This window comes from Excalfactoria chinensis, chromosome 1, assembly GCF_039878825.1.
Source record: "Excalfactoria chinensis isolate bCotChi1 chromosome 1, bCotChi1.hap2, whole genome shotgun sequence".
In the NCBI taxonomy this organism is placed as follows: domain Eukaryota; kingdom Metazoa; phylum Chordata; class Aves; order Galliformes; family Phasianidae; genus Excalfactoria; species Excalfactoria chinensis.
The window spans coordinates 64,538,001-64,562,771 of NC_092825.1; the positions used below are offsets into that span (position 1 = coordinate 64,538,001).

A 24,771-nucleotide genomic window follows, 5' to 3' on the forward strand; every position below is an offset into this window, starting at 1 on the left:
CTACAGATCTCACGTTGTTCCTGAATCCTCCATTGGAATTTGAATCGTAAGCACAGTTTAACTCCTTGGTACGTGAAGTCTCACGGCCACATTAATCGAGAACATGTGAATCCAGGAGAAAGAACTCACTTCCAGTTACGTTGTCAGTGTTACGTGCGTAACATTCCCACAGCTGTAGATCCATTGTGCTCCATGTTATAAATAAGAAATTGCATGGTGACAGCTAAAATTCAAAAGCGTTAATGTTTCTCTTTGCAACTTTTTTTTTTTTTCTTTCTTTTCTCTTTTTTCTTCCTTGTTTTCTTCCAGTCTTTTGAGGTTTCTCCCCTTTCCCTCCTCGCAGAAGTTACTTGAAGCAACAATCTTGCTTACCCAACTGACATATTTACCATAATTAAAAAATAGTAGACGCCAAGCGAAAGTGACTAATGTTGCTATCTGACAAATAAGACAAGGAGCGGCTTCTATTGATTCTGAACCAGGCTGTATCGCATTTGTGCTCATACACCTCTCTCCTGCCTCGATTTTGTTGGTGCTTTAAGGAGAAAGCTGAAGGCAGCACAAAGGACGCGGCCGGGCTCTGCCCTGATTCCCTCACAGGCAGCAGCCACTGCGGAAGCCACTGAGTCGCAGAGCACAAACGCAGCGAGTCGGGCCCCCTGAATGAATACAAACGGACTGCCTTGTATCACTTGTGTTCCTAGGTCCCTTTCAACCATGAAAAACAGCTACAAATTGTTCCCAGAGCTAAACCACTTAACATCTTGGCACTTGGTTGTTTTTAACTTCGTAACAATAGGCACTGTTCACTCCTCTCAATCTCAGTTTTTTATTCGGTAATAAAGCAGGAATACTGATGAAAGGCCAGTCACGGCTTCTCCCCATGGTATCAGGGTGGTGGCATGTGATGATTCACATGGGGTGTGTTTGATCCAAGAAAGCCCAGCCTCTGCTTATTCTTCCTTTGTTCTGTCATCTAAGGTGGAAAGGCAGAGAGAGACGAGATTTATTTTTTTGCTTTCTACTATTATTTAGCAGTCACAGAACAAGATACATATAAGCAAAACAACGGGGAGTGAAATTCTATTCTTCAGCATTAAAGATTACAAGTAAGAGATGCCTTTGAAGTGGGAGATCCGTCTCCTGCAAAGTATGGACATTTGATTCTCATTTGTGCATGATTCTTCTCCAGTGGCAGGTTTTACAGCGCATCCTTTGCTCTGCAGCCCTGCAGAGGGTCAGCATCCACACCTGGTGCTGTACAATGACAGAATTAAAGGGTGGTCCCAGCCCCAAAGAGTTTAAATACGAGCCAGGAGAAGGCAAGGTCAGTCACAGGGAGATGTAGAACCACCCAGGGCAGTGTGGATAATCGCAATGGGAGCAGCACATCCAGCCTAAACCTCTGTCCAGTTTTTCTCAGGGAGAAAGGGTTTTAAGGAAGGATTTGAAGGGGGATGATAGGATAATGGCCAATACCACTGGAAGGGCATTCCATACAGAAAACAGAACGCTCTCCTGAGGCTGTAACAAACAAACCTAAGTTGATGGGCATCTTAGGTTACAAGGAAGCTGAGCCTGTGATCCTGAAGTGAGGAGGAGGCAAGGCAGAAGCAGGGCTGGGAGAGAGGTGGTACCTGGTGCCCATATGCCAAGAGCTGAAAGGCACAAGGCGACACAGGCAAAGCGACAGGCTCAGGAAACTGTTTTCAGCACAGTGCTGCTGGTATTCTCAGTGAGGGGAACTCCTGTGTGTCAGATTGAGAAAGCTTTCCTGCTGACTTCCATGAGTAGGCAGCTATGTCTGATGCTGCCACAGCCCAGCTGCCACGCTGTGCAGTGCCTGCCTGTGCAAAGACCACCTCTGTCCTCACGCACCCACGGGGGGATATCGTAACTCACTCCCCTTACCTATACTCTGTTGCTGCTAACAGGGTACAATTTCATCGCAAACCCCTATCACTGCATCTACTCAGAAAGCTTACTGGAAGAAAAATGAAACCTTTCTCAGACAAAAGTCTCTTTTGTTACACTGTCCTGACCGTGACCCGAGGGGAGTGAGTGTGCCCACTGCACATGTTCAGGTTGTGGCCGGGGTAGGGCACTCACCTGCTCCTTCAGCTCAGCCAGCTGGCTGGAGAGCTGCTTCACAAGGCTCATGGTTGACTCCAGCCTCTCCTGCAGGTTCCTGATTTCGTTTTGCTCACTGTCGCCTTCATTGCTGACCAGAGACATGGCTCTCATCCGAGGGAACCAGTCCAAATTCTTCTCCTACACAGGTATCAGAAAAACAGCAACATTAGTAGGGGGTTTCTGCAGTGCCACTAACTGAGACCAGAAAATGCAGGCTCAGGTACTTCTCAGTAGATGACACTCAGCAAGAGAGCTTCACAGTTGCTGTCTGGAGCAGACATTTTACACAGGCCTTTGTCCACACAGACAGCATTGAGTGCAAATTCCTTGTTTCTCACAGTTGCTCCTATCCCATCTGCAGACATGGTATGAAGAGACACACACAAGGAGGCCTCTCTGGGACCTCACGTGCTCCTGGGCTTTGCTTTGGAGCACTCACAGGGACACATTCCCTGCTATCCCCTCAGCTGCCAGGCCTCTGCCTGTTTCACTGTCCCTGTAGGAGCACCAGCAAACCAACAGGAAGACAAGGCAAGCCACAGCCCTTGCCAGGCTAGCATGCAGCATGCCTGCTGCAGAAGTAGTGGTCACGGGGCCAGTTCAGCTGCCCATAGTGTAAGATTTGGGATCCCAGGAATGGCTTGGGCATGCAGTTCAGACTCTGTATCTCAGCATAGCCCCATGATGTAGAGCTGACTGGCAAAGGATTGGGCACTGCGAGGATATTCATGTTCTCAGGCTATAAATCTGGTCGTAAAGGAAGTGCTGCAGACAGTTGATACAAATTGGGAATGTGGTGCGGCAGCATGAAGCTCCATCTCCTCCCTGACCCAGGGGCACAGATATTTGTTCGTAACCTGTAACAGGGTAGAGGGTGCAAGACTGGGAAGAGTGCTAACCATGTGGCAAGTGATGTGATATGCCCTAATGCAAGAGACAAAGGAAGTAGGTCCTGCATCCAGTGATGCATGACATCAACGCACCTCTGCCTTCCCACCCTGGGGGAGTTGGAGGATGTGGTTAATCATACATACAGTGTTTTGCAACTAGGCCTCCACAGACACGTGCCCTTGATAACTTTAAAAAAGAAACAGCATGAGCTGGAGGGTGTTTCTTCCAGTCCCTTGCATGACTGAGTGCACTTTCAGTAAGTTTTCAGATGACACCAAATTTGGAGGAAGTGCTGATATGCTTGAGGGTAGGAAGGCCCTACAGAGGGCTCTGGATAAGCTGGACTGATGGGCTGAGGCCAACTGCATGGGCTTCAAGAAGACCAAGTGCGAAGTCTTATACTTCAGCCACAACAATCCCATGCATCCCTGCAGGCTTGGGGCAGAGGGGCTGGAAAGATGCACAGAGGAAAAGGCTCTGAGGGTGCTAGTTGACCATTAATTGAACAAGAGTCAGCAGTGTGCCCAAGTGGCCAGAAAGGCCAATGGCATCCTGGCTTATATCAGGAATAGTGTAATTCACAGGATTAGGGAGGTGATCACCCCTTTGTACTTGACACTGGTGAGGCTGCATCTTGAGTTCCACATTCAGTTTTGGGCTGCTCACTACAAGAAAAACAGAAAGGACCTGAAACATGTCCAGAAAGGGCAACAGAACTGGTGAGGGGTCTGGAGCACAAGTCTTATGAGGAGTGGCTGAGGGAGCTGGGATTGTTGAGTCTGGAGGCTCAGGGGAGACCATATTGCTCCCTACAACTCTCTGAAAGGATGTAGTGGCTACGTGGGGATTGGCTTCTTCTCCTGCATAACTAACTCATGATAGGACTAGAGGGGAAGGCCTCAAGCTGCACGAGGGAAGGTTGGATTGTAGGAAAAATTTCTTCTCAAGAGTGATCAATTATTGGCACAGGCTGCCCAGGGAGGTGGTGGAGTCGCCATCCCTCAAGGTGTTCAAGAAATGAGCACTGAGGGATGTAGTTTAGAGGGCGTGGTGGGGGTGGGTAGATGACTGGACTTCACGATCTTAAAGGTCTTTTTCAACCTTAATACTTATACAGTTCTATGGTAGATGGCTCTGAACAAATACCACTTTCCCTCCAGCTCCACCAAACAGGAGTACTTTCTGGAATTCCACCTACAAGATTTCAGGCAGCCAACAGCTGTGCTACTTACGTTGTCTGGACTTAGTATCTGGTAAAGTCTCAAGTGCATTACCCCTGCTGCAGTCTCAGAGTTTGCCTTTCAGCTTTTTTGTTTGCAGACAAAAATACAGAAGTCAGAGCTGGTTCTGCATTATTTGTAGCTGAGCATCCAGTGGCGGCCTTATGTGAGCAGATCCACATGGGCTGGCTTGTGTCTATGAGTTTATGAGCCTGCGAATACAATTTTATTGTGCTACCAGAGGGAGATGACTACTTTCAGCTATGTCGTGCGCTACCCTGACCATCAAGCCCTCTGACAGGAACGTGTTTCGAAACCACCAAGCTAACTCAGAAAGCTGCCGTGAGACTGGAATCACTTACGGTGTTTATATTTTTCCATTGCCTGGGTTAGCCCGATCCCTCATTACCCTGCATAAGACTAAATGCAAAGCCACAAGAGTGCTGGGTTGTTTCCTTCTTTTTAACTCAACACTTCTAATGAGTTTTTGTCCTACTGTGAAACCTCGGGTGCTGTCACTGCAATGACAGGATGCCCAGGGAAGGAGACGGTGTGTCCCTTTTGCTGTGTTCTGCAGCCCACAGCTCGGTCAGCCGTGTGCACTGGTGGAATGAAGCCTTTCCTCTCTGCCCACTTCTTCGAGCCTCGTGATCTCATTACGACAATTTACTGTGGTTACGCATGATGCCATTTTCAATGGGTCATAACTCATTCAAATCAAAACCTGTTTTCACCAGCTCTGCTGGTGGAGATCACGTGTGCCCCCTCCCTGCTGGATATCCCCACAGACACATGCAGCTGTAGGCTCTGATTTCAGCTGCAACCAGGTATGCTTACAAGACCTGCATTCATTTTCCACGAGCACGCTCTGGTATTTATTTTAGATTTATTTTGGCTAGGATCTAGCAGAGCATTCATCACGTGCCTAGCACTAAGCACAGGTGTAGCCATCAACACTAAGCTTAGTTTGTGCACAGCACTTTGCTGGCTCAAGGCTTTTTTTTTTTTTTCCTTCTTTCTTTTCACTTGCAAAATGTTTGCCAGCAAATTTATCTGCCACCATGGTCACAGAAAGTGAATTCAAAGGACCTACAGTGAACAGAGCTGCACTTGTATCCGAATATTTCCTGGAAAGCTCTGGTGTCTGCACCCATCACAGCTTCTCTTGCTTGACACACCTGGATGTATCTGCCCCAAGGACACGTTGCTGCAGGAGCCAACTGAGGGCTGGGAGCACCTCTTGGAAAGTCTTGCTGCAATGCTGAAGCTTCCAATGCCAGGCTGCAGAGGGAGAGCAATCTGAGACTCCATCACTGAGGTTCTCATGTTTGCTGGGCATTGCTGCCAAGACTGTGAAATGCACTTTGCTAGTTTTGTTTTCCATCTGCCACTCCCATGCTTCTCCAGGACGTGAGGCAGAGACTGCCAGCTGCCTGGGAAGGGCTTTGCAGGTTGACCCTCCATCACGCTGAGGCACCTGGAGCAATGCAACGTGTACCCAAGTGGGCAGCCCAGTGCAGTCGGCCTGTCCCAAGGCTCCCAGCATCACCTGCTGCCCTCTCCTCTGCACAAGGTTAAACCTTCTGGGGAGAGTGGTGGCCAGGAGTGGGTGAGGACAGGAAAAAGGCATGCAGCACCTCACCGCTGCCATACAACACACAGCTGTTTGGCTGGGACAGCTCTGCACCATGTGCCAGCCCATCTTGGCCACCACAACCCCAGAGCTCCGTCACTCTCACATCCACATGTGCCCAACTCTGCTTCCCAGAACTGCTGTGGTAATCAGTCCCAAGGAAGAAACCTGGCTGTGGTTTTTCTGGCATAATTTCGCCAGATGGTTGTGGAGGATCAAGGGCTTGAGCCAAGTTCTAAGAAAAGTCGATGGGACGGCATGGATGGAAGATCTCATCAAAAGAAAAGAAGCAACTGACTTTTATAGCCTGGACTAACAGCTGACTGCAAGGCTCTCCCTTGGTAGTCCCAAGTGCTACGGTGGGTACTGGCAGCACTTTGCTTCTTGGTTCTTGACAGAACATACACACAGAAACCCAATCCAACTGTGTGATTATGTCACACAAAACGCCAGCCAATCTGTCTTTAGGTTAAAAATATTTATCTGACCTTCATCAGCAGTGCCACTGTAACGTATGTGCTAGTTATATTCTCTTGCTGAATGGCATGCATTTGCCAGTCAGCACCATCTTTTTTTTCCCCAAGTATTGTGAACTGCAAAACTCTAATAATATTAAAGGGCAGCATGAAAATGAGCTCCATCACACAGCCCTGTTTGCCAACTCTGTACCTCAGGCAATTTGCAATTGCCTCTGGGGACGAAACCTTTCAATCACAAACCTGTGAGGTTCCACAAGACAGATCGGAAAAGGTTCTTCAGCAGAATGTTTTAGTGATTTGGAAGTGTTCATGGGGGGACAGGCACTCTGTGACTGCTCAGCCGCAGGAAAGCTATTTTTACTTCAAGGGAATTGCTTGCCAATTAACTTGAGGTAGCTAACACGTTTGTACAACACCAAACATTTGTTCTGGGACTTAAAACGTTTATGGGCTCAGTCCAGGGTTCACCTTGACCAGCTCACACATGTTAAAGCTGCAATGTGCCTCAGCCATACTGCAGGTGCTGCTTCCCTGGCCGCTGCGGGGATGGGACCTGGGAGTGTGTCATCTGCCATGCCTTAGCCATTCTTCTTAGAAATCCAGCTGTATTCTCAGGGTTCAGGCAGACATTTTGAGCCAACAACCTGCATGAACGAGGCGGGCTGTTGGTAGGGAGCAGGGCAAACCTCTGCCAGCAGCTGTCACAGCCTATAAGCAGCAACCAGGTTAGCGCAAGGTGACATAGCTCAAGCACAAACGAACGCGCAGAGGTTGAGCTACGTGGACGCAGCACTGCAAAACGAAGCAGACACAAAAGGAATGGCTAAAATGTACAGAAACCTTCTTTCTGAACAGCTGGGGCTGAGTGCGGTGTGTTGTTACTGTTACTTCATTCTTGCATCAGACAGCAGCTATCCTCAGCCCAACCGCAGCAGCCCACCTACGGATCACAGGACCTACTCGCTGCACCCTCCCTCCTCGAGCATGATGTGCGCCTCGCAGAATTCATATTTAAGCATACGTCTGTGTCTAGGGCAGAGAGTCAGCCAGACAGGAAGGCTGCAGGGACAGAAGGGAGCCGCAGCCTCCTCTCTGCCAGCTCAGCTGGACGGAAAAAAATAAAAGGGCAGGTGGGGCTAGCCAAAAGGCTGCGGGCCAAAGAGACTGCACACGAGCTGAGCAGACATTTCGTGCGGTGATCCAGCATGCTCGCTCCCGCCTGCCTCCCTGGCAGCAAATCCCACTGGCAGGACCCCAGCAGCAGCGAGGCCCGGGAGGGCACGCACTTCCCCGTGAGGTCCCCTGCATGTGCACAGTGCCAGGTGCCGATGGCAGGGCACACGCTGAGCAGTCGCAGGGCTTAGGGGATTTGCTCCTTGCATTTGCTGAGAAATCTCAGAGCCTTATTCTCAGAAAGGAATGCTCAGAGCGAGAGGCTGCATTTGCTTCTAAGCGACTTTCTCCTTTCTTCCCACTGGCTTTCTGGGGCAGGGCAGAGCTAAGAGCTAAGCACTCCCTTCAGTCAAATACTTCCATTTTTCTGACTCTGATAGATCTATTTGAGCTTGGAGGGAGGAAAGAGTGAAAAATTTTGTTTGGAGTTTCTGTACTTTGTAAAAAGTCTTTCTTGAGCCGTCCCTGTCCTGTTGGCATGGCCAACTGGCTTCAATTGAACTCTCACGCTGAGCTGAATCCATGTCTTCAGAGTAATTGGCAGGGGATGCTCCTTCAGGAGGTGCGGGTTTCACAGGCAGCAAAGAGATGGATCAGCTGCAATCAGCGGGAGAGGCTGGGCTGAGCCTTTTAAAAAACAGATTACTAGATAACAATGAGAGAAAATAGGTCAAAGAGTAGGACAAGGGGGATGAGGTAGAGGAGCAAAGGCAGCCTAATGCAGACTTTTTGCCAGTGCCATCCCCACAGGCTCAGTCTGAGGCCATGCTGCTGCCAGCTATACAGAGCTTTCATTTCCTTAGTAGGCACTGCCCAGTGTGGCGACACTCAGCCCTCGCTACCCCGTGACCCCCTGTTGCAACATGAAAACAAGCAGTCTGGGGACTTCCCTCCCACCTACTCAAAAAGAAGAGGAGGTATGACTGCTCAGTGACCTCTCAGCTTCCCCCGCCTTCTCCAGCCCACCACTCCCATGTCCGGCACAAGCCAATCACTCCTTGGTGACTCAGCGCTGGCGTGTGCTGGATGGGAACTGTGATGGCAGCCTGGAAAAGCCTCCTACAGCTTTAGAGAGGTGAGAAGTGCATATGTGGGTGGTTAGGCCCAATTTGGGGACATCCATCGTAGCCACTGCTGGTCACCCAGTAGCCTCTGAGTCGAACAAGTGCCACCACTCAGCCCCTCCGACACCATTGTGCCTTAGACTTGTGTTTCCACATGAATGCTAATAAACTGCAGATGTCACTGCTCATGTCCTTTCAGGCACAAGAACCAGCAGGGCCATTCACTCCTCTTTCCTGAGCCAGCACCTTGAAAAAATACTTCAGCTCCGGGTATAGAGACGTCTATTTACTAAAAAATGATTCTGCGCGTCTGAGGTGTAAATAAGTCCATCCATTTCTTTCCTAGATTAGCTGCCCATATAAGCAGAGAGCGATCAGACCAAGCTACCTTCTGAAAGCTGTTTCTTTTTTCTGCCTGGGGATGCAGTCTAGTCATAAAAGTCTGCATCGATACAGCTCCTATAGCCACCTTAAAAAAGGGATTTTGAAGATTTAAACTATCTTGTGCTTTAGATGACATGGGGCAATAACCACTTTGTGATTTAATCACAGACAATAATAATTTGGTTCAGTGCATGATTCAGCTAATCCACAATTTGATAAACGTTCATCCCAAACTACAAATCCAAATAGCTTTCTGCAAATCCTGTTTGACACTTTAATGTTAAGACTGTATTTGATAAGCAATCGGTGCTGTACAAGAATATAGGGCGGGAAATTAGGAATTGTTATGCAGCCATATGCAACCACAACAGTAATTCAAGGAAAATAAAAATAAACCTTGGCAATTGCAGATAAATCTTTATGCAACGAGAAAATTAATATATCCGACTGGGCCTATACTAGATTGAAACGTTCTACAACTTCCACGGTGCATTGGAAAATACAAGAATCTGTTTCCCACTATAAGAAGGTTGGAAGTGTAACACAGCCTCACGGTCTGCTTTAGCAGCACCACTGGTGCATTTACTTTCACTTTAATTTGACTGAATGTTTTTTTGAGTCGTCTGCAAAAGAATCTATCACCTTAATTCCACATAACTGTGAGCTCCGATATCTAGGCCAGTCACTTGTGAGTGTCTTGCAAGCGCTTCATTATTGGTGTTCCAGTTCGTGAAATCCCCCAAAAAGCTATGGGGAGGAATGATAATAAATCTCAAGCCTCTAGCTAAGTGCTGTGTGTGGCAGTTTTGGCACTCAGCTTGAGAGTGTAAAGAAGGATCTTGTTTTTCCAGGGAAGAGCCTCCCAGAGTTCCTGCTCGGAGAACACACGGGCCTGGCATTTAGCTCCAAGAGATGAAAACAGTCACAAAAATACATTTTCACAGTCCTGCCCATAAGTTTGAGTGTGATCTCACACCACTTCTGTGGTCAATCCCATACGTAAGTGCTAAGCACAAGAGGCAGCAGGGTGCCCTTAGCGTGAAAAAGGCCAAGCACGCCCCAGGCTGCATTAGTCAGAGTGCAGCCAGCACACAGGGAAGTAATTCTTGCCCTCCCACTGGCATGCATAAGACTGCATCTGGTGCACCAGGTCGGACACCAGGCTTTTGGTTTAGGTAGGTGCTGGATAACCACACAAATGGTCGTGGCCCTGAGCAAACTGCTTCATCTGGACTTGCTCTGAGCAGGGGGTTGAACTGGTTGGGTTTCTGGAGGTCTCTCCCAGCCCGAATTATTCCGCAGACTCATTCTGTGACTATTTTCCTGCCTCGAGGGAGGAGGGCCTGAGCTTCTACCTCAGCCCAGCACCTCTCTAAAGCTTCGCAGCTTTCCCGTGCTTTCCTCTGCCTGTGGCAAGTGTACGTTTCTCAGCTGCTGCTTTCTGATACTGCCTCAGTCATTCTATGCCACCTTATCTCTATCGTAACTCTGAGAATTGATATTTTCTATGCAAATCTTCAAGAATCCCAGCACTACCATCATGAGCTAGGATTTCGTTCCTTATATTTGTGCCTTTAAAACTGATATAATTACAGACCTGTGCAAAATACGAATTTACTTTTCCACATTCCTATGTTTTGATGTTGTTAGTGGTTACAGGACGAGCTTTAGGAAAAACACTTCAGATTATTCATTTAAAATAATTAAGTTATTTCTGATATAATCCCTGGATCTTGTGCATAAAGAAACAACATCTGGTTCAGAGATTAGAAAATAAATGTTCTTGGCTTTTTTTTTTTTCTTCCTTTTGTTAAACAGATGTTGTTGATACAAAGCACAGAACTGTAAATCACGGCTTGCATGTGGACACAGACTGTCACTACTGAGCAGAAATTTACTGTGGCTAGATAGAGATTTGAAACAGCAATGAATCACTGGCTTGCTAACTTTATTCACGTGGGTATGGTTTCAATATTCTGACATTAAGTGCACATGTCCTTAAAAAAAGAACCTTTTAATGGCAGCATGAGAGGCTCTGCTTTAGTTCCAGCTGTCTCTGTAGGGGAAGAACAGTGTAAAGCAATGGCCGTATGGCCATCCTCACACAGAGGCACCTGGCTGCTCTCCATCTCCTCCACAGCTCATTGTGGTGCTGCTATCATCGAGCTGCACAGGCACCCTGCTGCCAGGTGGCACCTTGCCTGGTACACCGCATGGGGCACCCAGTGGCAGGAGAGGGTCTGAGCCGCCCACGAGCACCGCTACTGCCAGCATGCCTCCAGCCCCGGCTCTGCTCTCCCTCTCCTTCCCCAGCTGCTCCTAACATCATTTCAGCAAACTCACTGCCCGTTTGCTGTGCTGGCTCTTGTGTGGCTGAACGGTTGTGTCTTCCAATGATAGTTCTGCCCTTAAAGTGAACAGAATACAGGTGCTTATCCAGTACCACATCATTCCTACCCACGCACCACCAACCAGTCTGAAGTCTATCTCACCGAAGTCTCCATTCTTCTGATCCTCTTCTAGCACTGATTTCCTATTGCAAGGCACGCTGGCAGGAGCACTCCAGGCACTAACTCCAGTCACAAGCCCATGCCACTACCACCACTGCAGCGTAAACATACCCTACAGTAGCACACCACTGCTAGGGACTGGCAGGTTGTCTGCTCCTTAGATACACGCTTGCTGTTCAGCCGGTGAGGACAGCATCCATTCTGACCTGTTTTTGGCAATGTAAGAGATGGTTTGATACAGTGGATCAGGGTCTAACCCCCTTGTTAACCTCCCAGCCATGACCTTTGCTTCATACCTTTTGTAGCATGGGATTCAGGGGTGTGCTTGTTGAAATGCATGCTTTCTTTGACATTTAGATTTAATTCTCTGGCCCTGTCACCTTGCTTTTTTGCAAGCACTGTCCGTTTTCTAGCTTTAGCTTCAATTTGGTGTAATAGAATCTTTGGGAAATACAAAGACTCAGCTGGAGACTCATTTTTCAGAGGCTCGGGACTTGACCTTGTTCTCAGCTTTACACAGGCATAGCTTCACTGATTGCAGTGCGATTGTTCTGCTTTAGGATACTCCCTGAATCATGATCTGAACGGTCTGCTTTGGGCCCATTCTGACTCGCATGTATTCTGCACACGGTGCAATATGAAAGGACAACTTCAAGAACATTTTCTTTTAAAAGTAATTAGAATTATTGCCTGTCCCTAATGGGCTATAGGGAACAACTGTCCTCTTAAGCAAAGATGTGACCACTCATATACCATGCATTTGTGTAAATGCACACACTCGAGCATCGGTAAGAGAAGAAAGAGCTCCTGCTTTCTCTCTGAAGTGTCTCCTGACAAAACACCATGGGGCCACTGCCACCTTTCAGCCATATGGGCCTGAGCACCACCACCAAGCTCTCCAAGCTGTTTGCAGACCACTCACTCTGTTCAACTGCTCGCCCAGGGCTTCTGCACATTCCTCTGCTTTGCAAGCCCAGCTCCTCACCCAAGTACGCACCGAGAGGCTCCCTGAGAGGCTTTAACCATGGCTGCACCCCACCAGGCCTCATAAACCCCACTGGGATGCACAGAGAACTTTTGTTCCCAGGGCCATCAGGGAAGAGATGGAAAACAGCAAAAATGGGCCTGCAAAGTGAAACATCTGCTCCTCGGGTTCATGGCTACTGCACACTGCTTTCAGAGGCTGCAGGCACAGATCGATAAAGGAAAAAATGTCTTGCTACAATGTGAACCTCTATCAGCCTGTACTACATTTTCATTTAGCTCTCTCGCTCGCATTGCTAGGAAAATATTGAAACGGATCCTCTGTGCACATCTGCTTTTTCCTGCTTTGTTTGTTTGGTTTTTTTCCCTTCCTTTTTACATATTTTTTTTCAGCCCAGCATTTAAATATGGTTTGTTCTGTTCAATTAAAATGCATTTTCTTTTGAGAACAAGCAGATGATCAGTTTCAGAAACCCAGAGTTACAATTTTCCTTCAGCAGCACCCAGCAAAATGAAAAACAGAGACAAAACATTTTAATCACATGTGTATAAAATACACAGCGTTCATTAAACATGATTTAAACTCGCCTGTTTGTTTTGGAGACTCTTTGAGGCTACTACTACCCCAAACCCAAAGAACCGTAATGTGATTCCTGATCTATTGAATTTTGTAGGATGGCTGTAGTGGGTTCCATTATAGATAAATTGGATGCAGCCAATTTACAATCTCCCATACACACTTTTATCTCAAAATGCCCTGTGAGGCAATTGTGTAAAGTACTTTATCAGGGATTGTTGTTGGTAATATTGCAAGATTTCATGATGTAAAGAATACATCAATGTCATTTAAACTGAACAAAACGGGTCCTGCTTTGTTTTTATTTTTTCTCCGCGTAGCACTTTTAACCATCTTCTCAACAAATTTGCTCAATAAATACTGTATGAAACAAACATTTTGCACACCGTCCCACAGATACAATTTGCCAACCTGACTGATTTCTTTCTCTAGAACTAATCTGATTCCTCCAGGCTATATATTTTCTCCTTTATTAAAGATGATGCAATCTTTGCTTTTTATCATACACAAAACCACAGAACTAAAAAGAGAGGAGATTCTAGGAACGAGACTTGAAAAACCCGAAAACAAATCTCATAAAACAGATCCCAAAAGATAAGTGGCACAATGGAACCCAAGTTATACAAATTCAGAGACTTATCCATACGGAACAATACAGACCTGCACATTTTTCTTCCCACAACAGATACAGAAAACAAGCAACTTCATCACGTCCATGACACCTTGTAAAATGGGCTCATGCTACTGGTGCATGCAATCCTCACAGCTCTTGCTGTCTCTCAAATGTGGGAACTCAGAAGCAGCACTATATTACATCTTTCCCCTGTTTTACTTTTTGCAGAACGTCATCCCAGTGCCTTGAGTTCAACTTTGAAATGGTATCCTTGGTAAGACAACTGCCTCAGACCCATCTCCCTGTTCTTTTACTAATTACTCTTCTGTCTTTGGGAAACCCACAGTCCTTTTCCTCAGCATCTGCAGCTATCTGTCTTAGCTGTGGACAGTTTTGGAGTGTCTTCCTCATTCAAGAAGCCAGAAGCTTAGTAACGCTGTAATACAAAGAACAATAATGGTTTTCAAATGTTGCAATAATATTCTCAAGTAACGCTGAAGACTTCCTGTGTTTGTTGCTTCTCCTAGAGTGCAAAATCATATGAATTCAGTTTATACGCTTTGGGATCTGAACATGACATTATCCCTTTGGGAATGACCTTATCGGTATCTGTGACTCTAGTTAAGGTTCAGGTCTCAACTGGCAAAGACACGTGCTTCCATTCCTGGGAGAATCGAGCCTCTGCTCCTGCCAGGCTTTCAAGCACAAGTAGGTGCCTATCCAATGCCTTGGACAGCCTTTCCATCATTTGAAATCACAGAATAAAGGTCTGCCCACACACAGATCCATCTCAGCCACATGCTTCTTAACAAAGGGATAAAAGGTGGTTTTTTGCAAGCTGCCTGGAAAGTTAACAGCTCCAGTCTCTGGCAGGTCGAGGCGGGAGTGGATTCCAGCAGGGAACCGCAGCCCGTGTCCTGCCAGCAGCGCTGCTCAGCTCCAGGGCGCTCCAGCTGGAACACCTCCCCTGGATGTTCGTGGGGATGTGCAAGTTTCAAGGAACATTGCCTCGTGTCCAGACCCCTCCTTGAGATTTTAAGGCCAGCAGCAAACAAAAAAACAGGAATCCAACTCAGCTCATTTATTTTAATTAGCAAATTGAATGAACTGGAGTTGGAAGAAGGACAAGGAGACTGTGACTACACTGTACTATCCAGGCAGAGCACAACTTTATAACAAAATCAGTCATCAAAGCCTGAATATTGTTCAGCAGACAAATCCTTCAAATGCAGAGGGAACTAAGCAGAACTAACAACAGAGCTACACCACCACAAGATCCAAAAGGAGCAGTGCTGGGTATTATCAACTCGCTGCTCCCAGGCTTCAGGGGAAAAAACCCCCAAATCTCAGGATGATTGTACTCTCAGAGAGTTTTAGGTTTTACTATGTAGCTTTCAATTAATGACAGCTTTTCATTCAAAAGTAATTTCAAAGGAGAGGAAAAAAATCAAAACCATCCAGGATTGTGCTGGTGCTGGGACCTGTCCCTTTAGGAGTTAACAAGGTAGGGCTGAGCAGCGATGCAGTGGCACTGCACGGTTGCATGGTTGTCCCCTCACTGTGTCAGCTGGAGGGTTGAAGCTTATCTCCATGCCCTCACTGCATGCACCAAAACTGCCTGTGTTGTAGCATCTGTGGTTGATGCTGATCTCTCTCTTACTCCAGCTAATGGCATCGTTTCTAAGGAAGTAGGATCAGATCTGTGGTTTCCTGTTCAAACAGCAGCAGTAGAAGTAATTTTTCTTGTCTCTGAACGAATGTATATAAGCTTAAGCCACTAAAACCTCAAGCTTTTAAATGAGGTCCCAAATGAAGCTCACCTTTCCTTTTATTTCCCCCTATCTCACACATCACCTAGCCAAGAAGGCAAACCAAATTATCTATGGTGGACTGGAAAGAGCCCATATCTGAAAGAGGTACAGCCCTTGAAGTGAAGTGAAGACGCCTTGCTCTCTTGCAGAACAGGAGCTTCATACAGAGATGCAAAGTCTTCATGTGATACTGACTTTTCACGCTCTGAGAAACTCACAAATGGGAAGGAAATCAGCTAATTAGGCATGTTACTGTAATTGCTTATTTTATGAAGTGGAGAGGGAGGTGTTCAGCACTCTTGTGAGATAATAATATAGAGGCAAAATTATATGGAGAAGAAAAGCAGTAATGGATTACCTAAAGATGTGAACATCATTTTTGAGCAATAGGAAAAGCAACAATAGAAAAATAATGCAGTACCTAACAGAAAGAAAAGCAACAACACCCCAGCGTGCTCTTTAAACGTAAAACTGAGTCACGCTCATGTATATGAAGAAGGTCAAAAGCAGTGGTTGAACCTGTACTAAGTATATTTTCAGCTTCGTTCAATGATTCCTTATCATTTCTCAACAGCTCTGAGATGCTCTGTTAATTTTAGCGAGGTCTTGATGCACAAAAATGACTGTTTCTGGGACTTGGCACACCTAATCCGAATGCCTGCTTCCATGTGGAAGGACATGGAAAGCTGACTGCTCATGCTCTTCCTCTCCCCTATATTGAGCATAACAAAAATGGGAGCAGTAAATCATCTACTTAGGCATAATTCTTTAATTTGCTTCTTTTATGAAAATACAACTACAGAGAAAACCAACATTGTATTTCCTAGGAAATTAGCCTGTCAGTGAGACCTCAGATCTTATTTAGCATCTAGCTTTTGTGCTATTGGTCTATCTGCCACAGTAAGTAATTACTCATAATGTGACATGCATTGTATCAGTCTTTTAAAAGTAATTAAGGAAAAGTTGCATAGCTTAATGCTATGTACATACATCTCATCCTTGCAAGCTTTGCTTTGATAACATCTGCTCCTTCTTGGAGGAGGGCCAGTTTTTAACAGCAAAATAAATCAGTCCTAACAATGGGAGCATTATTAGCTTCCCGAAAGTTATAAAGTCTATGCCCCACTCCAGTGAAGCATTTGGATGCATAAGTCCTGCGAGCATTCTGAAGTCTATGAGTTGCCAGATCAGAGACTTAGTGTTGAACTAGAATTTATGATAATGAAGAAACCTTAAAAATACAGGTTTATTTATAGCGAGCCAGTTTGAGAACCACAGCTCACAGCCCCTGGCAGATTCAGCTGTAGCAGTTGACAGGGTCACCCCTATCAGCTATGTGCCCTTTCTCCCTGCTGACTATTTTCCTATCTACAGAGAAGCAGCAGAAATAGTGGCGTGTCCTCTCCTCCACACGTGCAGTTCAGACTGGCGTGTCTTAAATAGCCATCAGTACATTGGAACACAGGGCTGTGAACTGCAGAAGCTCAAGTGTGAGCCAACACATTGCTTGTCCTTCCGGAGAGGCTGTGGATGCTCCATACCTGGAGATGTTCAAGGCCAGGTTGGATGGGGCCCTGGGCGGCCTGGTCTAGTATTAGATCTGGAGGTTGGTGGCCCTATATCTGGCGGGGGGGGGGGGGGAGGCGGGTTGGAACACAATGATCCTTGGGGTCCCTTCCAACTCAAGTCATTCTGTAATTCTATGATTCTATGATTCTGTCCCCTCTGCTATTGTTCTGGTAAATTGCAACAGAAGGGTCTGTTGGACATCTGGATGAGGAAACTTCTCAAACTGTCTAGCACGAATCACTGGAGTGCAAGTGAGAAACACCCAATGCATCTTCTTGTCAACCACAGTATCCCTTCTGCAGTATTAATGCTACCTTACATTGACATTTCTATGGTTTAGGCCATCCTTAGGCAATACCTCAACAGCAATCTTTGTCTGTAATAAGAGTGTCATAGAAGCAGAGCATTTACAGGCCAGAGAGAAAAATCAGTGGGGAAAATTTTTGCCTCCAAAATTCATAAAACAAAGGATAACAGAATAGAAAAAATCCTGGATGCCAGAACTTTTTTTTTTTATTTTTCTTCTACAAAGAAGTTATATTTTAAGACCTGAGGTCAACAGCCCTTTTAGTACATATTATTTTATTACATTCTTTGAAAAACATTGACAGCAGAAAAGAACAGCTTGTTCTACAAACCTTGCTTCTGCTTGCTGGCCCACTGTCAGGATCCTCTTCTTCTTCCTTTGTGCTTTTTCAATGCCCTTACCTCACCTGCTTCCTTTCCTTTAGACCTGCCTCCTCCAGATCTGGAGATCCCTGATTTCCTTAGGGATGGCCATTGAACAGTCTGGATGTCAGACTTATGGCCTCATGATGCCAAAGGCAGAGATTTCACTGTGATACCCAAAAACTCCACTCAGGTCACAGTTGCCCATGAGCCTCAGAGGCTCACTTCTGGGCAAGACCTCACAGCGATTGCAGTCAAGATCTGAGCCTGGACAGTATCAAGGCAGCAGAGGGCAGGAAACCAACAGAGAATGGCACACAGTGAGGGCAGAATGACAGCTATCATGAGGCTCCTTGATGGCTCACTTGGCATTATTCCCAGTGCTGCTTTCAAATGTAATACCCACTTCTGGGTATCTAACAGAAAAAGAAGGCAAAAACATGAGACTGGAGGGAGGAAGAAAAGATACAGCAGCACCAGTTCATGAGAGAAGCTCAGCTCAACTTTCAAACTTCAGCAATTAAATCACAACAAACACCACCCAAAGAACTAGATTTTTTTTCCTTGTGACATGGAAATTGCCAAGACATTTTGCCAAATACTTATTTTATTTAATAATGTTAGTGAAACTAAGCTGACGCCTTCTCAACGTTTAGAATGAAGTAGCTAAAATATTTTGCTACATTATCAATGTCTCTTCTGCCTAATGCTTATAACACTGTTGGGGATTTTGCCATGGATTTCAGTGGGAATACTGGGTATCCTGAAGTGTAGCCTGAACAGATGCTTAAGATTATGAATTTGCCATTTGGGGATGATATATTTACAGATGAAACAAAATGTTAACTAATACTTTTAAGATGCTATCACAATATAAAAGGCTCAATGTCCCAGTGATCTCCACGGCAAGAGGGCAGAACCATTAATTTCCTACTGAAGATCGCCTTGCTTTAGGGACATGGCCAAATGCATCACAGAATCCTTTACTCTTTATGAACATAGGCAGGTTTTAGAGCAGTTTTCAGCCGGTTGAGGAGCTATGTAATTGCACCAATTACATCCAATTACATAATTAGAGTAAATAAGTAATAATATAATTAGGTGTTGTAATTATGTAGTTATGACAGGTAGCACTAATGCTGATAAAATCCATTATGAAACTTGCTAAGAACTGTGGACAGGGCATGTGAAAACAAAACTTTTAGGGCTTCGTTTGCTAGAGTCTGTCATTCTTCCAGTGGGTGAAATAATTAATTCAATTACCATGCCCATAGCCTTTTATGTTTGCAAATGAACAGAGGAAGAAGAAACCATAGGCTAATTCATTTCTCCCTCCGAGTTGCTGCAAAAAATGTAGTAATTAATCAACAACATTTTTGCCTCCATTTATCTATCTGCAGCTACCAAAACTGCAAATAGAAGTCTTAATATATAAATTGCATCGCTGAAAAGAGAATCGGAAACTTTGGATGCTAACCTCCGCTGTTCCAGTTCTTACATTAAACTGCTTCCTCCGACAAATGGGCACAAGGAACATTCAAATACTGCTGTATTGATGCAATACAAGTTATGTGCATCTTTGTGGGTTTGCAAGGGATGGAATTTCTGGTCAAATGAGTTAGAAATGAAGTTTTTCTTCAGGAGTGAAAATTCAATGGGAGAATAATTCATGCAGTTTCTCGGTGCAAACACAAGCCACATATCCAGCTTTTCAAAGTTTCTGTCTTCTTGGATATGGAATAATCATGTCTGACTTCATAAAAGAGGTCTGGATAACCAACAGATAATAAAACCTACTGCACTGATTTAATATTCACCAGTGTTTCACACAAGAACTGATATATGGTACTGTGCCAGTAGGATAGGCATCACCAAAAGATTTGAAGAGCTTTACTCCCACAGCATCACCACATAGTCACTGACTGAAAACCCAGAAGCCTATAAACTACGTGTTGTTTTACAACCTCTTCTATAGCTACTAATTACTTCAGCCACTGCTCAGTGCTAAGTGCTCAAGCAAATACAGAGCTGCTGGGAAAACCAAAGTCCCAGGAACTTGCAGCCTATGTCTGTGGTCCAGAGGAAGAAAGCAAAAGAAGACTGAGCCCTAAGGACTTTTGAGGCTTGAGAGTTAACAGATTGCAAGCTATTTCAAATGCCTTGAAACAAGCCATGCCTGAGATAGAAATACAAGTCAATGTGGGGACTTGCAAAAGTATTGCTTTTGAGTGAGGAATGTGTAGAAGACTACCTGCAAGTTTCTTTTTCGAACTTGAAAACTGAGAAAGTGAAGTTACCTGGGGTTAGTAATTTCTGTCTCTTTTGACAGGGATTTTATTGTCTTTCAAAAAGTATTACAAAACAGCATAAGAAAAAATATAGAGCTGCTGGGATGGGTCCAGAGGAGACCACAAAGATGCTCAGAGAGCTGAAGCACCTTTCCTATGAAGTGAGGTTGAGGGAGCTGGGCTTATTTAGCTTGAAGAAGAGAAGGCTCTGGGGAGACCTCACTGTGGCCTGTCAGTACTTAAAAGGAGCTTACAAGCAGGAGGGAAATTGGCTATCAGACTAGACACGGTCTTATAGTGACAGGAATACAAGGAATGGTTTTAGACTAAAAGAGGGTAGATGTAGATTAGCCATTAGGAGAAAATTCTTTTCTTGGAAGGCAGTGAGGCACTGAACAGGCTGTCTGGAGAATGGGACCCTGGGCAGCCTGATCTTGTGAGTGGCATCCCTGCCCACAGCAGGAGGTGGGAACTGGATGGTCTTTAGGGTCCCTTCCAACCCAAGACATGCTGTGATTCTATGATGAGAACAAGAAAATCAGAGCATTCTAGTTTCTTCCAGTTACGTTATCACTATACCTTCAAACCAGATACTTCCCTTTTTGATGGACATACTAATCATGACCAAGACAGAGTTGTATCATAGTCAGTCATATTTTGGGGTCCTGATGGGCAGTAGAAAAAAGAGACTAGCAGAAAATGCAGACATTTCCCCTGGTGCTTAGCTATACTGTAAACCATGCCAATGCTGGTTTTTTGCTTTGTTTTGTTTTGTTTTGCAGTACAGTAGTACAGGAGTACAATTAACAATCGGTTAACCATAGTTGTAGGGGTAGTGAGGATGATACGTGGAGCTGAACTCCACTTTCTATTTAAAGAAGTTACTGAAGAATACTCCAAAATTTGACTTACCTTTATTTAAGGCTGGGCCTGAGCCTTGAAGCTTAGATTTGACTAAAAATTCTTCAAGTATTCTTAAGGATTCTGGTTGTGAAAACACAGAATTTGGGTTTGACTCATTAAAGCTACAGAAACAGACACAGGGGTCTACCAAATTGCAATAGAAACTAGTAAAGTTAGGAAAGCTTTTCCAGGAGTACTATTCATAGAGTTCTTCCACATTCTGTATCACCCAAATCACTGAATATCATTCCTCTTTGTCCCCTTCAAAAAAGTCCTGAGAATCTCCTGTTCTTGAAACTAGCCTTAACCATCTCCAATGTATTAACTGTATCCTGTTGACATGTTCTATGGTAAACTCAAACATCTACCGGGTTTATCTTCCACTGCCTGCAGTGCTAGCCACACTGTTCCAGCTTAACAAGCAGGACCCACATTAAAAATAACAACCTCTCATTTCCAGCTTGATGGCCAGTCCATGGCCACAGTGCTATCCACAGTTCAGCGGAAAAGCTTTTTGAACAAGAATGCTGCCATCATCCCTTTTGTCTATTTTGTGCTTTTCCTTATCAGCTACTGTAATCCACTGCATTTCTTGCATCTTTTCTGGTATGCTAGAAATTATCTTCTTCAGGTTCATTTAGAAAAGGAAACTGCATATTCTTTTCTCACTTTTGTCTTTGAATACTGCATTCCCTTCTGCCTTGAGTCTCTTCACGTATTTTGGATTCCCATTTGAACTACAGTGTCACATCCCCATGCATCAGCCTCATTTGGTAATGAATCTGTTTCATTGGCAAGCCTCAGTTCCTTTGTGAAAGGTTCATTTGAAATCTGCCTCTCTTGTGCTAGATTTTAACCAAAATCTAAGCCCCTCATCAGGGAATTTGTTACCTGTCCCAGAACTTCAAGAGTGTTGCTCAGCTTCCAGTCACCCAAAAAGTCTTAATCAGTTTTTCTCCCTGTCTTCAGGTAAAAAAAATCAATTATCTCACATTGAATTTCTGAATGTGAGGTAGTACATTCCACATACGTGCAATATTATTCCACTGGTATCATGCTGGCTTTGAAACACACAAAACATACAACCTCTATCAGCACCAATGGCTCCTGACAATTTTGGTCATAAGCAAAGTTCTGTCTCTCAACTTCTTCCAGCTGAATATCATACTTGCAGAACACTCCATTCTTCCAGTCAGGTTATTTTCTTTCATTTCTTAATAGCCCTTCTACTATGTGGTGTCAAGTAAACTCTGGCTCCAAGAGAACGAGACCTCTTTTATTCACTTAAATGGCTACAATTGCTTCTGCTTCACACAACCAGCATTTCTACAGCACACCATCCCTAGATTTTGTACCAGGGAATTTTTACTACATGAAGGCACAAACAGTAATCCCACAACAGCCACACATAGTTTGTTCAAACATTTGTTTTTCTTTCTTTCTTTCCATTCCTACATTCCCTCCTTCCATTCCTTGTAAGCATTATGTTACATTTCTAGGCCCATACGCAACTCTGTCATCATCTAGAACGACTGTTTTCATATATACACATGGAAAAAAAAAACCCACCAAGCCCTCGCTCAGAGGGTTTAATAATTCCAAGCTCTTGATGACTGTTAACCACTCAAACCATCAGCATTCTGCCCCAGAGGAGCTTTGAGAAATAGGTTCAGTGCTTGAGGCCACACACGTTTTGGTGCTTTTCTGATAATATTTTAGATATACAAACAGGAGTTCCGACTATTAGTGCAAACGTAAAATACATTAGTGAATTGCATCAGAAAATTCAAGCCACTGCTGCCACAGGATGAATACACTTACTATGAATATTAATGCACCCCTCGGAATTAAACATTAATAGTTAACATACACACTTTCAAAGTTTAAAACCATATAAACATCTCAGCGAGAGGGAAGAAGAGGAGAAGGAGGGACCAGACAAAGGAGACAGGCCCTAGAGTCTGGAAATGTTCTGCGAATTAAAGAGCATTTCTGAGATAAGCTAGAAATGTTTTCAGGTATTCGAGGACAACTTGACATCACGAATAATTTCCTGTAATGGAACATAGGGTGCAAGCTTTTGTTTTAGCTTTTCTATTTCGCCCATTACACAGCAGGAGATCCATTATTGCCTAACAGCATAAATGCACGGAGCTGGTCAACAGGATTGGCAGTTCCAAGTTCCATGGATACAGGCCATTCCTCTGTACCTGAACACTAAATTCCCATGACCCTCCACACTGCCTTCTGTGTAGCAGTAACAGCACTCACAAATGTGTTGTGTGAGTCTTCTCTTCTAGCTTCAGCCAGCTCCCAGTTTGGTGCCTTGTCTAAATTGATCATTTAGACCCTCTGTGGAGTGAGAAAGGCATTGCCATGGTGTGTCACCACCACCATCCTAAACACCTATCTTAAGGCAGAGTAAAATGATCCAGCTTTCTTCACCATCAGGGCAGGGAGTTGGCACCAATTTAAGCCAGGTGCCTGATTTTCAGACTGCTGAAATTAAAGGATATCCATCTCTCCTCCCCTTGGTTGGGCTGAGGACTGTACGAGCACCCAGAACTTCACTTGTGAGGTTGGGCAACATGTATAATCAAAGGCTCAATGAAGGATAACAGAGTAGATACTCTCAATAAGAAATGTGGCTGTAGAAATGCATAAACAGTAGCCTGATGTGTATTTGTTTACACTCCCCTTGGAGATTCAGACATATGCCAGCTCTGCAACCACAGATCCTGGCAAGAGCCCTTGGCAGTGCAATAACTGCCAGGAAATCCACAGGAACAAAATGGTGCACCAGAATATCACAACAAGTAAGAAGGCCACCTGAATACTGCTCTTTATGGGGATGTTGTGGAAGTCATTAAAAAATGAAGTCCAAACACTGGTACCAGCCTTCTCTCTCACAGGAATGCACCCTGTTTGGCAGCAAGCTAGAAATGAAATGCAATTGAGCATCTACGTGCTCCCATGTCATCAAATTTTTCTCTCTGAATCCAAGTCATACTCACTGCACCATGATGCAGTTTCTGCAGCTCTTAAAATCCCTGCAGAAGCTCATCTTGGTCTTTTCAATAGCTTGTTCAGAGCAGCCGTAGGAGAAAATGCTAGCCCTCAACACTGACCTCGTGCTCCGCTGTTCAGCAGGAGACATTATTTTTCTGGACAGCAGCCCAGAGATCCTGGACAAAGCAGTAGCAGATGTTATGATGCATGCTCCTCTGCCTCTGGTTTGGCTAATGAGGGAGCGGAAACCACAGAGCATGAGAGCACGAAAGCCAAACTAGAGACTGTGGCCTCCGCTTTCATCTTTTTCATTATGTTTAAGACTGGGCTTTGCTGCAGACTGTCTAAGACACGTGAAAAGATCTTTAAAAACACAGATCGATGCCTCCCATTGTTCAGGCAGAGGGAAAAAGACAGATATGGTCTGCTCATGCTGCAAGGAACATTCAGCCATTGCATAAAGCACGTGCCCAAATTGACTTACCACAATCATTTGTGCCACATAGCTCTCTGGACCAGTGTATTCTGTTGGATCTTTCACTTTGACAAGAACTATAAAGTACAAATAATGCCACATGTTGTGTTCTGACTTTATATGTTCCTCAAATGAAACTGTCTTGTTATCAAATTTGTCTCTCTCCAGTCCTGCAAAAGACATGAACATAGTTAAAAAAAAAATAATTAAAAAAAAAAAAAATATATATATATATAAAAATACTGGCTAAATATGTTAGAGAAAGGAACCTAACTTAATTTGAAGGATTATGAATTTGAAGGGTCTTAATTCAAAAGCTATAACCACATACAGTAAATGCCAGGCAAGAAATACCAGGCCAGAAGGCATTCCTGACAGAATTCTTT

General features: G+C 44.8%; 1 protein-coding gene across 1 annotated transcript in view; it reads right to left on the reverse strand.

Moving 5' to 3' along the window:
* Positions 1-305: 305 nt before the first annotated feature.
* Positions 306-24,771, reverse strand: part of ITPR2 (inositol 1,4,5-trisphosphate receptor type 2) — a 254,839-nt gene continuing 230,373 nt past the window's right edge. The window contains exons 55-57 of the mRNA XM_072331407.1: positions 24,395-24,555; positions 2,110-2,271; positions 306-976 (exon numbers count right to left, since the gene is read on the reverse strand). Coding sequence (XP_072187508.1) covers positions 890-976; positions 2,110-2,271; positions 24,395-24,555 — 410 coding nt within the window. The 3' untranslated portion in view covers positions 306-889. The remainder of the gene's footprint in view (positions 977-2,109; positions 2,272-24,394; positions 24,556-24,771) is intronic.